The sequence below is a fragment of the Hippoglossus stenolepis genome, chromosome 1, assembly GCF_022539355.2.
Source record: "Hippoglossus stenolepis isolate QCI-W04-F060 chromosome 1, HSTE1.2, whole genome shotgun sequence".
NCBI classification, from domain to species: domain Eukaryota; kingdom Metazoa; phylum Chordata; class Actinopteri; order Pleuronectiformes; family Pleuronectidae; genus Hippoglossus; species Hippoglossus stenolepis.
In genome coordinates this window covers 31,064,064-31,079,518 of record NC_061483.1, presented here as the reverse complement: position 1 = coordinate 31,079,518, position 15,455 = coordinate 31,064,064, and the positions used below count along the sequence as shown (strand labels likewise).

General features: G+C 41.0%; 1 protein-coding gene across 5 annotated transcripts in view; it reads left to right on the top strand.

Moving 5' to 3' along the window:
• Positions 1 to 15,455, top strand: part of adamtsl3 (ADAMTS-like 3) — a 200,289-nt gene that overhangs the window by 31,411 nt on the left and 153,423 nt on the right. For all 5 annotated transcript variants that reach the window (XM_035164638.2, XM_035164654.2, XM_035164632.2 and 2 more), the window contains exon 3: positions 5,134 to 5,253. In XM_035164638.2, the coding sequence (XP_035020529.1) occupies positions 5,134 to 5,253 (120 nt within the window). The remainder of the gene's footprint in view (positions 1 to 5,133; positions 5,254 to 15,455) is intronic.

Below are 15,455 nucleotides of genomic sequence, written 5' to 3'. Positions count from 1 at the left end.
GATACAGTCCACGGACTAAAGCAATTAATGACCGCATAACAAAATTTACCGCTCTTGATGACCAGCCGTTTTCCGTGGTAGAAGATAAAGGATTTCGCCGGCTTATTTCACATTTGGAGCCCCGCTATACTCTTCCAAGTCGGCGCTACTTTTCAGTAAGTTTTACCACAGACATATGGACCTCAGACGTCAGTCCAGTTAGTAAGCATGGTTTGACGGCTTAGTGGCTGGATGATGATTTTGTAGCCGAGGGTTTACTTCATTTATACTGCGAGGCATTAGTAGAAGAAGGACACAAAAGATGTGTGGGTGAGGACAACATGTCCTCTCTCTCCACAACAGAACCACTTCTGTTGGTGACCCTTTACAACAAGAGTCCCAACAGACAAACTGCTTACGACAGGAAACACAAACCAACCTTCCACAATAAAGCAACTAAACAAAATGGCTAACAATTTCAATATGAAATGGACATTGTTACATGCACTCGCATACAGCATCCTGTCAGTGCTATAAAAGCCTTTAAACTCTAGAGAGAATCAAACAAGCACAAAGTGAGTCCTGTACGTGTCCTAAAAACTTGTGATCAGTGATGGTGTTTATTGTAGAAGTGTAAAGTGAGCACAGGTCAGAGTGGGAGTGAGGAGGATGCAGACTTTGACAGAGACTCTGACACAGGACGACCGGACCTTTAATTGCAATTACAAATGTGCAATTTCTATTTTTTGGGGTTATTTGATTTATATCGTGATATATTTCGATATTGACTGATATGAAAAAATATATCGTGATAAGGCACAGGATGTCTGGTTTTGGGAACCATAAATGAACTTCTGCTTAGGAGAGGAGGTCTGTCCTGACTGACAGGGCCCACAGTTGACCCTTAACCAGGCAAAGGAGTGGTGGGAACCAATGTCTCCTTGGCCACCTGGGGGCTATTAACAGCACCTCGTAGTGGCCCAAGGCGATCCAATTGAGTACCTGGGGAATCAGAGAGAATGGAGGAAAAGCATACAACAACCTTTCTGGCTATTCTTGAGACAGTGCATCCAGGCCCAGAGGACCTCCCTGACCTTCCAGAGAGAACCACATCCTGCAGTGGGTTTCTCTCTTCTGATCCAAATAGGTCAGTCTGAGCCATGCCGAACCGAGTCAACGCAGGGACTTTATGCCTCCCTGCATGGAGGGAAGGAGAGCTCTCAGAGCAAGGTGAACTGCTCTCAGCTCCAGGACATTGATGTGTTCGCCACCCCAGGGGGGTATCCACAAACCGCGCACCATCCTGCCTTCCCAGACTGCTCCCTAACCTGTCTTGTCACCACTGTCCTCCTCAATGGAAATTTCCTGAGGGGGACTCCTTGGAGAAAGAGCGCCCTGTCCTCCCATTGGTGTAAAACTTGGAGACATGTATGTGTCACTCAAAGTTTCACGTGTCTGTCCAGCTTCGGGTGGAGTTTGAAGGCATTCAGCCACCTCTGCAGTGGCCGGGCCCTGAGGAAGCCCAACGGAACATCTACTGCGGCTGAAATCGTCCCCAGAAGCCTCTAAAAAGTTATTGCTGCCCACTAAGAAGGAATTGTTACAGGAAGGCTAGAATCTTCATCACCCTCAGAGAGGTGAGGGATGGGCGTCATTCACAAACAGTGCGTACGCACAGATCTGTGCTTAAACCATGCGTATGAACGTTTAATGCACAACAAATTTGTTCGTGCTCTGCGAACAAACTTCCTCAGACCATGCATACGCACAAAGGTCCGGCTGTCCTATATAATATGTTAAAACAAAAAAAAAGTCTTTAATAGACAACAATAATTTAATTTACTAATGCATTGACCAAATGTATTAAATTACCATGAAATTTATGCCCTTTCATCCTCATCATTTATGTTACAATTAAAATCTTCCACTATACCAGTTGCGATTGTATATTTAGTTTACAATGAAGTATATAAGAATTTTCAAACTAAAATGTAGCAGTTTTGGCTTTCATTAAATTGTTTATTGGCCTATAATTGACTGTATTCACCTGTAGTGTCTCCCCTAAACCTGTTTGCCATAACTTATTACATTAGTAGCTCATGCATGTACATTAGCAAGACACAAGTTAACTATACTTGTTTTTGTCTTTTGGCTAATTAGCTGTAAACTGGAGGCACTGGTAGCTTAGTACTTGGTTCATCACACCAGCTCCACACAAGAAAAAACAGCACAATGGGGACAGCAGGTGGGAGGTGCTCCTCTGATGTTCTGTAATCACACTTAGAACTGATCTTTATAAAAAACGGAACTGAATTCTGTACCCCTTCGATACTGTAGCCAGCACCCATGGGTCTGACACCGTTTCTTCCCACAAAGCCGCACATGGAGCGAGCGCTCCTCTCCACAAGCCGAGTGAGTGAGAGCCAGGCAGCTCGCACAAGCTCTACTGGCCGAGTCAGAGTGTGCCATGCCAGGCCAGACGCACACGGACACACTCTCTCACTCACTCACACACACACCCACACCACATAATTAACATTGTGTTTTACTTTGTGTAGAAATAAAAAATACAGCACCACCCCCAAAAAAAACTACTACATGTGGTAAAAAAGCCCTGTGATGAGTCACACACACAAACTTCACACTGTTTAAATGTAATTTTAAAAAAGTTGAGTATGAAAACGCATTGAGTTGAGTATGTTTATGAAAACCTGCATTTTACTTAATACTTCTTAATACTGCATGTGTTGTGTTCATTGATTCACTGAAGTTTATAAAAAAACTTGTTCTGAATAGTTCTCTTAATCTTGTGACATTGATCTGAAGCTCAATTCTAAGGCTGTTCTGTAAATAGTTTTCTAATAAACATTAAAAATACCAACTTCCGGGTTAAGTCCCGCCCACTTCTGAGTAGGGATACGGAAAATTTAGTCGGTTGAACAGATACAGATAATGGTGTACTCGCTCATCCCTAGGCATCCCTGTTTGGAGTCACCAGAGGTTGTGAATCCTGTACCCTGTTGCCTGCAATACACCCATGGGTCTTAACCAGCCTACGATGATTGGTGGGGAGGCTGGGAGACCCTAGGTTTATACCTCGTAGTCACAGCCCTGCTGAACGTGGGCTGTACACACTCTCTGGTACGCCGAGACTGTTCAGCCTTATCTAATACACCCTGGGAGTAAGGATGAAACACGTGTGCTGGCACGATTGGCATATTGTTCAGTTCTTTTCGAGCAGAGTTGTCTGCGCCACCAAATCTGCCTCCGTGACATAATGGCAGATGACATAGCTGCACCAATGTCCCTTGTAATTTGGAAAAGAGTGACAAGGGCAGAGTCTATGAGGCTCATAGTGTCCTGGTCCTCTGTGTTGGCTGTTCTCCTAAGAGCTACCAATAAAATGGCGAGTGCATTGCCCGAACGGGCTGCTTGTGTGGCTACATTATAAGTCCAACACACCAGTCGGTCCAACTTATCACACTTTTTCAGTGGACAGCGTGGATTAGCCGTTACCTGCTCTGGACCCAGAGACGTTAAGGCTGCAATCTCCCGCTCAACTGGAGGCATGTCCCCCATTACTGTTTTGGGAGTATACTGGATCTTAGCCAGTCTCCGGTAACTTGCATTGAACTGAGGTGCGCCACCAGGGATGTTCCATGCCTTCCTAAGCATCTGCAGGTAGTCACCAGCCACAGGTACAGTAACTGGTTGCTGGGACTGTTGGGACTGAGTGATGCCTGCCCAATCCCATCCACTGGAGCAGGAGCCTCAGTAGGAACATTGAGCCCCACAATTTTGGATTTGCTGCTGAGTGTCATCCTGCTGACCAGCTGGGCTCTGTGAAGATTGAGGAGCATGTTTTTTGCCTGAGCCCTGCCTGCGAACAGGGGCGTGCTCATGCTTGTGTTTCCAGTATCCTTTCCTTGAGGTGTGTCCCCTTTCACTTAGTTGGGTTGATGGAGGCTGCACTGCCCCAGCAAGAACACACTCCTCCACAGGCAGTTCAATTGCTGCCACAGAGGGCTTCTCAATATCTTCCATCAAATGTGCCATGCCCAAACAAGTAGGGCATTCACGATGGTCATCACGGGGGTCCATGATGCCCCGGCAAAAATGACGTGAGGTAATTTCTGTGTTACTTTTTGTGATTTAAAAAATTAATAAATAAATAAACAACAGCGCCCAGCAGCTACGGATAGCTGATAAAGGGGGACTTATAAACAGGCTGCTCACAGCTGGCCACAATCACATATAACGAAGAAAGGGGTGAAATAAATTGAATTCACCTTAAAACGCCCGCTGTATGCATGCTATGGCAAAAAGGGGGAAGAGAACTATAGCAAAGCCACTGCGAACAGGGCCCCAAGGAAATAAAATTAGCACCTAACAAAGGTCGTTAATAAATAACTTGAAGACGATTGTAATTTATACAGAGAAAAAACAAGCAACCCCCGGTCAAAATCAATGCCTCTCTTCCTTTCGGAAGAGATTATTGAGTAATCATGTTTCCAAACTTTCACATAAACTTAAAAGACAAAAACTGTATGAAAACAAACAGCGTGAGATAAACAACACTTACCCAAAGCTGCAAGCTAGGACAATAAAACAGGGGCTTTTACTAGATATTACTTCTCAGGTTAAACAGTTAGAACAGCTAGAACACTCCGTATATATGATTTATCCTAGGACACTGAAACGAACAGCAAAACAGGTACTGTCAAGAATTGTAACAATTTATACCAAAATTCAATGGCGATGTTGGCACCAGCACATTTCCCACCTTGGACTTCTTCTTCAATGGGTTTCGCTTTTTGCTGGATCATCAATTTTCTTAACCTCAATGTTCTGATTGCAACAAGCCTGGGCTTTTTTGTTTTAGTATTTTTGTACAAAATATGAATCCATTTTCATCAAACCTATCAAATACAAATGACAAAATGCTATTTTGTATTTTGTAAATACATGTATCATAAATACTGCCCATCCCTGGATATAGCTCACTTATTTTACCAGGGAGTGAAGGAAATCTGTGTGTGTGTGTGTGTGTGTGTGTGCGTGTTACAGATTTGTGCATGATCATGATAATGCTTCTCATGGACTTCACCACGAAAATGATTCACTGAAACTCTGCTTTTGTTTATGTGTTGTCAGTGTGCAGAGACTCAGCCCCAGAGTGCAGTGTTCCTGCCGGAGTTCGCCCTGTCGTCTCGGGGCAGTTTCATGCAGGATGCCACTGAGGATCAGTTTCTAACCTACAGATACGACGACCAGGTCGGTCACACTCTCTTCACTGTTGCTTCACCAGTTGATGCAAATATTTTCAACTGAAATGTCATCAACTTTTGTTGATTGCTCTTACTAGGCCCAACTGGAGAACACTGTTACATGCTCTTCATGGTAGATGTGAGATTGAAAGTAATTTAGGTTAATGAGTGTTGACAGAGTCTTCACTCCTGTGAAGTGCTGATCATTTCAAACCTAAACTTACAATGACTGAAACACAAGTGTGGCTGAAGTGTCATCATAAAACATTCACTGATCTAATTCAAAGTCAACGATATTTGTGTTTACCATGCCTATACAAAATCAGTTGGACTGGTAAAGAACTATACATTCATGAAATGACATGACAAGGAATATTTATATATTTTATTTTCATTCAGTTGGTTCACAAAAAAGAACATTTTTTGACTCGTTGCTCATCCTTTGAAAAGAGTATCTGCTCAAGGTGTGTCTGGTGTCCCCAGGTTGAGACCAAGCCCCCAGAAACAGCACAATACCGAAAGTCAGATGCCAATACATAATTATTATAACAGGTTTACAATGATACAAATTTTTCTAAAATCACAAATGGTTTAGGTAAATATTTAGAAATTTGTTTTTAATTCACTTGTATTCAAGGATAAACTCTTTAGATTTTGGTGGTCAATAATCCTTCTGACGTCAAAAAGCATATTTTTGGCCATCACAACAAATAATGTACTAATTAAGACAAATATTTAGACAAATGTCTAATAAAACGAATTTATCTCTTTACTTCTCAGTGTCAATTAATATGCTCTGTGCTTTCAAACCAACAGTTTTTGAGGCTTGTTTAAGTTTGATCATTTTGGCTCAAATTTTGTTTTTATGGAAATCTCACCAAAACAAGCCCTGCTTATAGGCAGGAAGCCTTCTTTTTGGGACACCCCCAGAAAACATCAGTTGGGTAAATTTAGCTGACATCCAAACGAGCGACTAGCTTGTTGCTGTATTGCACTGGTGACACTAAAAGTCACAGCTTAGCTAGACACATTCAATTGGAGCAAGATGCCAAATAAATGATCTCTATATCTCTATCTTCATTATCTTTGACCTCATTTCCTGTGCTGTCTCAGATGCAGAGGGACACTAAAGTTAATAAATGTGTGTTGGCTATAAGTTTGTTTTAAAACATGCAGGGCTCCAGACTAACTTTTTCCTTGGTTGCAGTGGTGCGCCTAACTTTTTCATTTATATGCACCACCACATATTTTAGTTGCACCCAATATTTAATTTTCAGCATCGCTTCCCATAGACATAGGTCAATCCATAGCTAATTATGTAAATTATTGTAAGCAGGAGCAAAGGTGTAGAATTTTTTTTATTTTAATCACAGAGCACTCAAAAAATTGTGATGATAAAACAAACTTAAAGTCCTTGAAAAACTCAAATAAATAGATATACCAAACAAATATAACTCAAAGAAAAGGAGCAGTAGACGATTTCACACTCTTTCGTGGAAATGACTGTGTCTCCATCAATCATAATTGAAATGTACATGGAATCCGCGATCTTGAGAGACGTCTTTTTTTAATGAGTCAGCGATCACGCCGATGAACTGTGCGCAGGCAGTGTCGTTGGCGTAGTTCAGGTTGACATTTAACCCCTTTTTCATGAGGATTATCAGTGATTTTAATTTAGTGAAGGCCAACTCCTCTTGCTATATTCTAAGCAGTGTTAAATTTGATCATCATTTCTGATTCCTCACTTGTTTGATTTGCCGCTGACTGGCGCTAAAACGCTGCGGTGAGAGGAGCTGCTCTGCCAGCCACCTGTCACGGCACAAGATGTGCTTTTTAGACAAGTTGTGCTTTTTTAGGGTTTCAATTCTGAAAGCTGATGTCGGAACAGCAAAAGCACATTTGCCCGCAATGCTTTGGCTGCACTCTTTGCAGTAAATGCAATGCATCGAGTTGGTCGCTTTTTCATAGCGCAGCTATGTTTTAGTAGGCTCTGGATCTTGATCTAACTCTACGGAAGATGGTAAATCAGGATTAGGAGCGGGGGCAGGTGTAACAACTGGAAAGACATCCGCCGATGATGTCGGGTCTGCGCTTGGCATTTCAACCTACATTCATTGTGAATGTATACCCTCGTTTTTACATTTGTCCTCTTGTTTTGTGTGTTCTGTTTGCCTACAAGGAATGTGGGTGTAGTCGACACAGCGTGCTCTCAACCCTTTAGTAACGCACATTGCGCATGTGCTCACATTAAGTGTGCAATGCCTGTCTGTGAGTGTGCACATAAAATCCCTACTATACACTGTCAAAATAATCATTATTAATCAATCACTTTAATGTTTGTCAAAGGCAAATGTCCATACACCCAGTTGTTTTTTATTCAAACATTTTTTGGGGATCTGATAAATTTCAGGCACTTGTGCAACCAATTAATATATTTAGTCGCACTCATCAGATTTTAGTCATACTGTGTGACTAAAATGGTTCACACTCTGGAGCCCTGACATGTCAGTCATGGAGGTTAAACTGAGACTAGAATGTTTTTAGTATGATAGAAAAGGTATGGTTTAGATTATCCAGTCAGAGCCAGTACTACTTATTTTTCAATTAATGCCCTCATTCTTCGATACACACTTTAAACATGCAAAGTTACATTACAAATACAAATTATCAACAGAGCTATCATCCATCCATCAGTTATATAGGTACACTTTGGACAAGTCCACAGTCTATCACAGGGCTGACACTTAAGAGACAAACACCACTACTGCCAATTTAGATAAACAAACCCTGCATTTCTTTGGAGGAAACAGGAGCACCACTGTAGCACTGTGCTACCACAGAGCCTGGCTTTTAAAAGAAAAACACAGTTAACCAAACAAAACCTGTCGCTGCAACTTGGTGAGGAAAGTGAGATTAGGCTTGTATTGCACTGTGAGTAGGTGTTGGCAGTATAAGTAGTTTTAGTCTTGTATTGTGATCCTATGTGAGTTCTGTGTGCTTTGATGAGGAAAGTGGGGTAATTTCCTACTCTCTGCTGTTTGAAGAAAAACCTGCCTAAAATAATGCAAATTCTTTTAAGAGCATTTCTTCAGTTTTCATGCTAAGCAGAAAATGATAGGATTCATTTTCTGTGTTGCATGAAACTAGAGAAATTCTCTCAGAACACTTTGCTTCAGTAACAAATACCATACAGATCCCTAAAGAAACACAGAAAACCTATTTGGAAGACTCTACTTGGGTGAGATGTTTGGAGTCCTCTGGCTGTCTGCAGTGCTCAGCATTGATGTTGTACTACTGTGTACTAAAGACTTGCAGTGAGACTGTGGCTGCAAAAAGGTTGAGGGCGACATTATGTTTCTGTGAGCTATAAGAATAGAACACAGTTCACGGAGCACTCTGTTCTTTATGGCTTTTACTTCCAGGCAGGAATCAACTTTTTTCTATAAATGAATGTCTTGTAATGCTTTTCTTCCCAGAGGAGATGGACTCTCTTGAAATATTCAGCAGGGCTCTTCTAGTTGCTTCATGGCCCAAATCATCAGTATGTGTCACCGGGGTGTGAGGGCTTAGCTCACTGGGATACAGCCACATACATGAGATCTCTGAGACTATTTTGCTGTGGTGGAATGTTTGGTATATCAAGTTTGTGAATGCTACTACATTAGGTTATGCTCACAGTGCACTTAAGTGTGAACACCATTCTAATACTCGGTAGGGCCAGGGTGTATATGTCTGACTTAGACACTACACTACAGGTGGGAGCTGCTGACAGCTGTGTATACAGTGTATGTCCCTCCATCAGTACAGATTTGTTGTTGTTTTCACCTAGTTCTCAGAGGGGCTAGTCAAGCTAACTCGCACTACTCGTGTCCTTAAAGCTTTCTGGTGTTAAACCAACGGGGTGTGTTTATCATAGAGATTGTGAAGGTGGTGGCTCTGTTTTTCAAAGAAGACAAAGATATATATTCATCACAGATGGGTCTGTGAATTTATTCCCAGTAAATATTTCAGGGAGGAAAAGAACCAACCAACTTTGTCACCAACGGTAAACTATGAGACAGACTACAAACACACACACACACACACACACACACACACACACACACACACACACACACACACACACACACACACACACACACACACACACACACACACACACAGGGCAGTTTACAGTGGGGGACTTGGGGCCTGAGCATGATTAGTGGATTATCCAGCTTTCTTTAGGCTAAACTCTAGTTTTCTGGTATCATAAAGATGGATGATGAGACCAATTCTCACTTTAGAAAAATTAAGCCAAAATATTGCAGATACAGGTGCTGCCACCTTGCACTAATGATGTAATTTGGAGCTAGAGTCTGTGCAGTTGTTATCGTGGCTGTGGAGCCGCGGTTTTCAGGTCCCGCCAATACAGTCCATTTATAGCATCAATGACCTAAATAAAACCACACTTATCAGAAACTGTTTAACAAGCACCAGTGTGATAACAACTATCTGAAAATTACAAAAAACATCTTAAAGAAAAAAATAACAATTGATGATTCAGGTCATCCAGGTTTTGTAAAGCTACTGCAATAGAGGCAGACTGAGTCAAACTTGGAACCTTGGAAGATTTTGTGTACATTTTATTACTATAATTATTATTTTCTTTCATTCTCTTTTGTTATTATATTATAAACATTGATATGTTATTTCTAAAATAATAATGCTCAACACATCATAGTGGCAAGTCAATTCAGTGTGTCCAATTAAGACACAGCAAACAAGTTGTGTCCAGCCCCAGTCTGAATGATCATACGGTTATTTTAAGAGTAAAACTGCTGGTTTGGAGGCTTTACCTTTCATTAGCTCAGTTCTTTCTGGCACATGCAGAGCATTTAATATGTATTAAAAATGTAATTACTTCAACTCCAATGGGCTAAAGAGAATTGCCAGGAGGGCCTTCGCAGAAGTAAATTTGTGAGTTTTTCCCAAAGGTACATCATGTACAGTATTTGTCAGAGTGATCACACTCCCCCAGCAAAGAGATGAATTAATTACAGCAATTTGGAGGAAATTGATGTTTGAGCCATTTGGGAAAAGGGGGGAACTGTACCCCCAACCACATCTTTTACCCTCATGCAGTGCAGTCTATATTTAGTGAACTTTCCATTATATACTGCATAATGATTCTTCTAAAATGGAACTGGATACCTCAGTGCATCACTGTCGTGCCGAGTGTGTCAGCGCCAAAGGGCTACTTCTGAGAAAGCCACGTTAAGGAAAATAAACTTTGGATGAATTAGAGTTAGTAGAGTGCTTTGACAGATGGAGGAGCTCCTGGTAGATTATTGTTAGGAGTCCGAGTTGCTGTGATTATGTGAGCCACTATAATGTCATGATTCGTAATTTCAAGCTTCACATCCAAATTTTTTTGATCAAGTTAATTCATTTTAATTTAATTGATTTTATTATATTTATTTTTCTGTGCAAATTTTATTTTAAGAACATTTTAGTTATTTAAGTTATTATTCAATGATGTTCGTTCTATCTTGTCATCGCACCTTCTTAGTCATTGTCATGATCAGTGACAGACATATAGTCTAAGCTTTCACAAAGGAAATCAACAACACCCGGAGGAGATGACTGGCGGCTCCTTTTTCTCCTTACAGAGGGAGCCACTTGACACCAACTCTGCTTTGTGGCTCCCGTTGTTTGTCAGGTCAGCTGGCAAGACTTTGTGTTGTCACCATTGAAGCTTGATTAGAATTGTGGTTAATCATAAGGCAGCAGCTCAGAGCGCCAGACTGTCCTTATTGCCTCCTTCAGCAGCTTTGATAATAAAGGAGGCAAGGGAGTATGGGATTTCTGGGGATTTGATTTTATTGATCACGTGCAACACAGTGACCAATAGAAGCTGTTTTTTGAGTCTATGTTTGGGTGGAATTCCTAGGTGTGAAAAGGTGGAGGACTTAGGGATGTTGAGTTACATGACCCTTCGCCTTAAAAAAGGAACATGTAGTTCCATCCTCTGTTGTTATTTCCTACCCTCATAGGTGATGCTGAGGGTTAGGGGCCTCCAAATAAACTGCCCCAACAGATTGGGGTGGGGGTTCTGCTAGATGAGCCAACCAAACACTTAGTGCTAAAACAAACAACTGGGTCGTTGTGTCACGGTGCTGGTCGCTAAGCAAGGTTCTTCTGTCCTCAGAGTGTGGTAAACAGAACAACGCATTACTATGGTTTCTGGAAAAGGTAGCTCAGTGGCCAGATCCGATGGATGTGTTACATGCAAAGTAATAGAGAGATGGAAACTGATCCAGGTGGCGCTCCCAGGTGTAAAGACTACTGTGGCCCAGTTCTGTGCCACTAATGAAGTGTCCTGGAACCAGTCCATGCTTGTGGTCTGCTCCACGAATTTACACTCGTAATGACCCCAAACCACATTAAACATTTGGATCAAATTCAAAAACTATTACGTAAGAACTTTACTTCACTGTAAGTTGGAATTGTTATTCAGAACACCTTTAGTGCTTTAAAATGGTGTAAAGTGTGTGATTAAGTTCATATAAGTAATGTTCTCATTCAATTTATGTGGATATAACTTATATATTACTTTAATACCTTTTTATTTTACCAAAATCCATTTCTGTGTGTAATCTTGTTTTTTTGTTTTCTTTTGAGGAGTTTTTTGGGTTTGTTATGTATTCCCCATTTTTATTCCAAAATGGTAAAAAAAAAAAAAAAAGAGGTAAAATGTTTAGATAACAAAAATATTTTATTGGACTGGAGTGATGCACAGTAGCTGTGCTTCATGTTACACCGGGGCAGCAGTGGTAACGCCTTGTGGTAGGCAGGCAACATTACAAAAGAAAACCCACCCAACTCATCTCAGCCTTATCAGAAATGCTCAATGTCTTTAACCCAACTTTGTAAATTAGTAGTAACTAAGTAGATAGAGGCAATGTTGAAACTTTTTGCCTTGAAAGTGCTGGTGTTTAAATTAACCAAACAACACATAGTCGTATTTGTGGATAATAAGTAGAAGAACATTTTCTAATTGTCCTTGTAAACAAATGTTACATCAATAATTGTCAACTTTAAGATCTGTGAGGAATATTTATCTCTCATATATTGTATAACAACACAGTGGAAATCAGTAGCAGTTGAACCATTTGTGGATAATAATGTTTTGAGCTGTTTGTTGTACGTCTTATTGATAGGAAACCTACTGACATAATTCGTATCAGTCATGTTAGTCAGCTCTCCCTTGAATGCCAGCGAGAACTGTGTGTCGCTGCCATCGCAGCTCGCTCTCCCTAGCTCTACTAGAGGTGCTAGCGAGGTGCTACTAGCGCTAGCTGAAGATGACACACTCGGGCTCGGAGACCGCAGGACATTAAACGCTGTACAGTCTTTCAGATTGATGCCGTGCTGCCTTAAATGTTTGATGAGCTTCCCACATGCATTGCCTGGTCGTCGTTGTCTTTTTTAAAGTGAAGCCACACTTCTGACCGTATATCGCGGCTCATCTTAGCCACGTTAGCCATGCATGCTAGGTTACGTCTAAACAAATGCACAGGCTGTTGCATGGTGCGTGACGTAGTGCGTCCTGGCAGATGCATACAGCATCCTTGCAGTTTAGGAACCAATAAGCAGAACTGAATTTTTTTTTACTGATACCCGGTATTTGGCATTTTGGATTCGGTTCTAATTTGGAACCGAGTTTCAGTTCTTAACCCTACTTATAAGTAATTTGTAGTGGCTGTTTATTGAAACGCAAATGTCCCATGGTAAAATGTCAGGAGAATATATCAGTGATCCCATGTGAGAATAGATCCAGGATAGTGTCAGAAGAATTCACATTCACACACAGAGTGAGGGTTAGAGTTCGTTGGTAAAGTTTCTAACACGTGTAAAACGCAAAACTGAAAAAAAACTAAACACAAAGAATACAAATACCTCAGGATGAAAAAGAGGAGCCATATACATAGAAGACACCAAAGAAGATGTCAACTTGGAAAGACAAGATTTAAGAGCTTTTGGTGTTAATGTGCTGTAAACAAAAACATTGGAATTTATACCTTATGTCATGGCTCCCCCTTACCTTCCTGTTGTTGTGAACATGCCTGACCCAGACGATCTTCTGCTCCATTGTGAGAAAGTCTCAAGCTTATTGTTCAGACATCCTACCTCAACATGAAACCATCTAACGAGAAGAAAATGTTAGGCATATTGAATCCCTTTATAAATCACAGTCCCCCTGGAAACGTACGTACGTGGATCTGCCTCATATCCCGCCATCTACACACCCACATTCAACCATTAATGGTCAATGCAAAGCACCTCATGAATATTATATTTCTTCATTTTCCAATCTAGCTGACCAATGGGTTTCTGTGTAGAAACACGGCATCAAGCTATGAGAAGAAGAAGCACAACTTTCTGACACTGACATCAAAAGCTTGTTAGTGAGGTGGAGGTGAAGAAAGACAGATTGTTTGGTGGCCACAGCAGTGATGTCACTAATAAAAGAAAATGCACTGTTTGGTAATGTGTTGCTGCTGCTGTTAATGCAGTGAGTGAGAGTGAATAGGACAGAGATGACAGCGTCTGAAAAAAAAGTGGTCAGATTTTAAGGTGGAGGCAAAAAAACAAGTTTCTCATCGTCAGAATGTGAAGGGTCTTGTTCGCCTGTAGGTATTTTAATCATCCAAAGCTTTAGGATTATTAAATTCAGAGACAGCTGCAATGTTCCCAATCTATAAAATGTAATTACAATATTTTATTCCCAATAGGGGCTTTAAGGAAATAATATCACACATATCTGTCGTCTAATTAAACCAGAGTGGTGAGTACTGGGATGGTTCATTTCCATTGAATCGGTCTGGACTCAGTTCAGCACAAAGATCTAAGATCATAGCTCAATAGATTCTATATCAGCTGAGTCCAATTATCAAACTAAGGTAAAACAAAATGAAAACAAAACCCTGTGTTTCCACACACCAGAAACTTCTGAATGAGTCTGAACATAATTTTTGATAAGTGTGTGTGCAAATCAGTGAGTATTTTTTAATTATACCTGGCCCAGTGCCCAGATACTTTTTCATGTGCCCTATAAGTCAAAACAAACTTAAGCAACATGTAGCGCATACTAGCGAGCTGGTGATGGCTGGTCAACAATTGCACTTTGGTTCTTTGTTGTACTTCATCAGGATAAACTTTACCTCATCTGTTTTAGTCCCTGCTGATTTCTGCTGGAAAAAACGTAAGTGTCTGCTAACCCCGGTTTTCCAAGAGGCCAGTGTTTGTGAGTAATGGCTGCAAAGCTCTTTTGGAGTGAAGATATGGCCCCTCTTCTACATTCTTGATCTCAGCTCAGAAGGAGGTAGGCTGGCATTGGTGTTTTTTCTCTGAAGGTAGCAGGTTTATTTCATTAATGTTCTCTCTCTGCACCAGCTGGCCCCTCAATATGTTCGAGGCCTTTCCTTTTCCTCTGCTTCTCTTTCAGACTGTGTACAATTCCCCCATGGTGGATTGTCAGGCTACCATCTTACAAAGCCATATTGGTCAGCTGGTTCCCTAGAGCTATATTTGCAGGTGAATTTGAGACATTTTTCTACTTTCTTCTCTTGGAGAGAGCATGATTAACATGTTCTATTCTTGTTTTTAGTTGAGTCAAAATGGATCCATAGCCACCGCCAATTACAGCTATCTGTCATGACTTCAGCAAAGCTTACAGGATGCTGCTATTACAATCAGTTCGGTCACTGTCAGGCACTAAGATTCTGATGGAGTCAGCCTCATGCACTGTATGAATGTTTATGTGAAAGGGTGAATTTAAAACTGTACTGTAATGCGCTTTAAGTGGTAATCAAGACTAGAAACCTAGTGTATGTGGGAACGCAAAGATCTTAGTCAGTCGCTCCAAATATTTTCTGCAACTTTTCCTGCCAACCCGCAAGTAAAATGTCTGGAAGATGTCATAGTGAGCCCATACTGTATGAGGATACAGAAGAGGAATGTGAGGAGAAGGCCCAAGGTGAGCGAGTGAGCATGTTGATGATGCTTCGTACACGTGACAGACGTAAAACTGAAAAAAAGAACAAAAATACAAATATCTCATAGTGGCGAAGAGGTGTCATACACATAAAAGATGCTGAAGAAGATGTCAACTTAGAGAGACAAAAAGAATCAAGAGATGTTTGTGATAAGGACCAACAGCAGTGT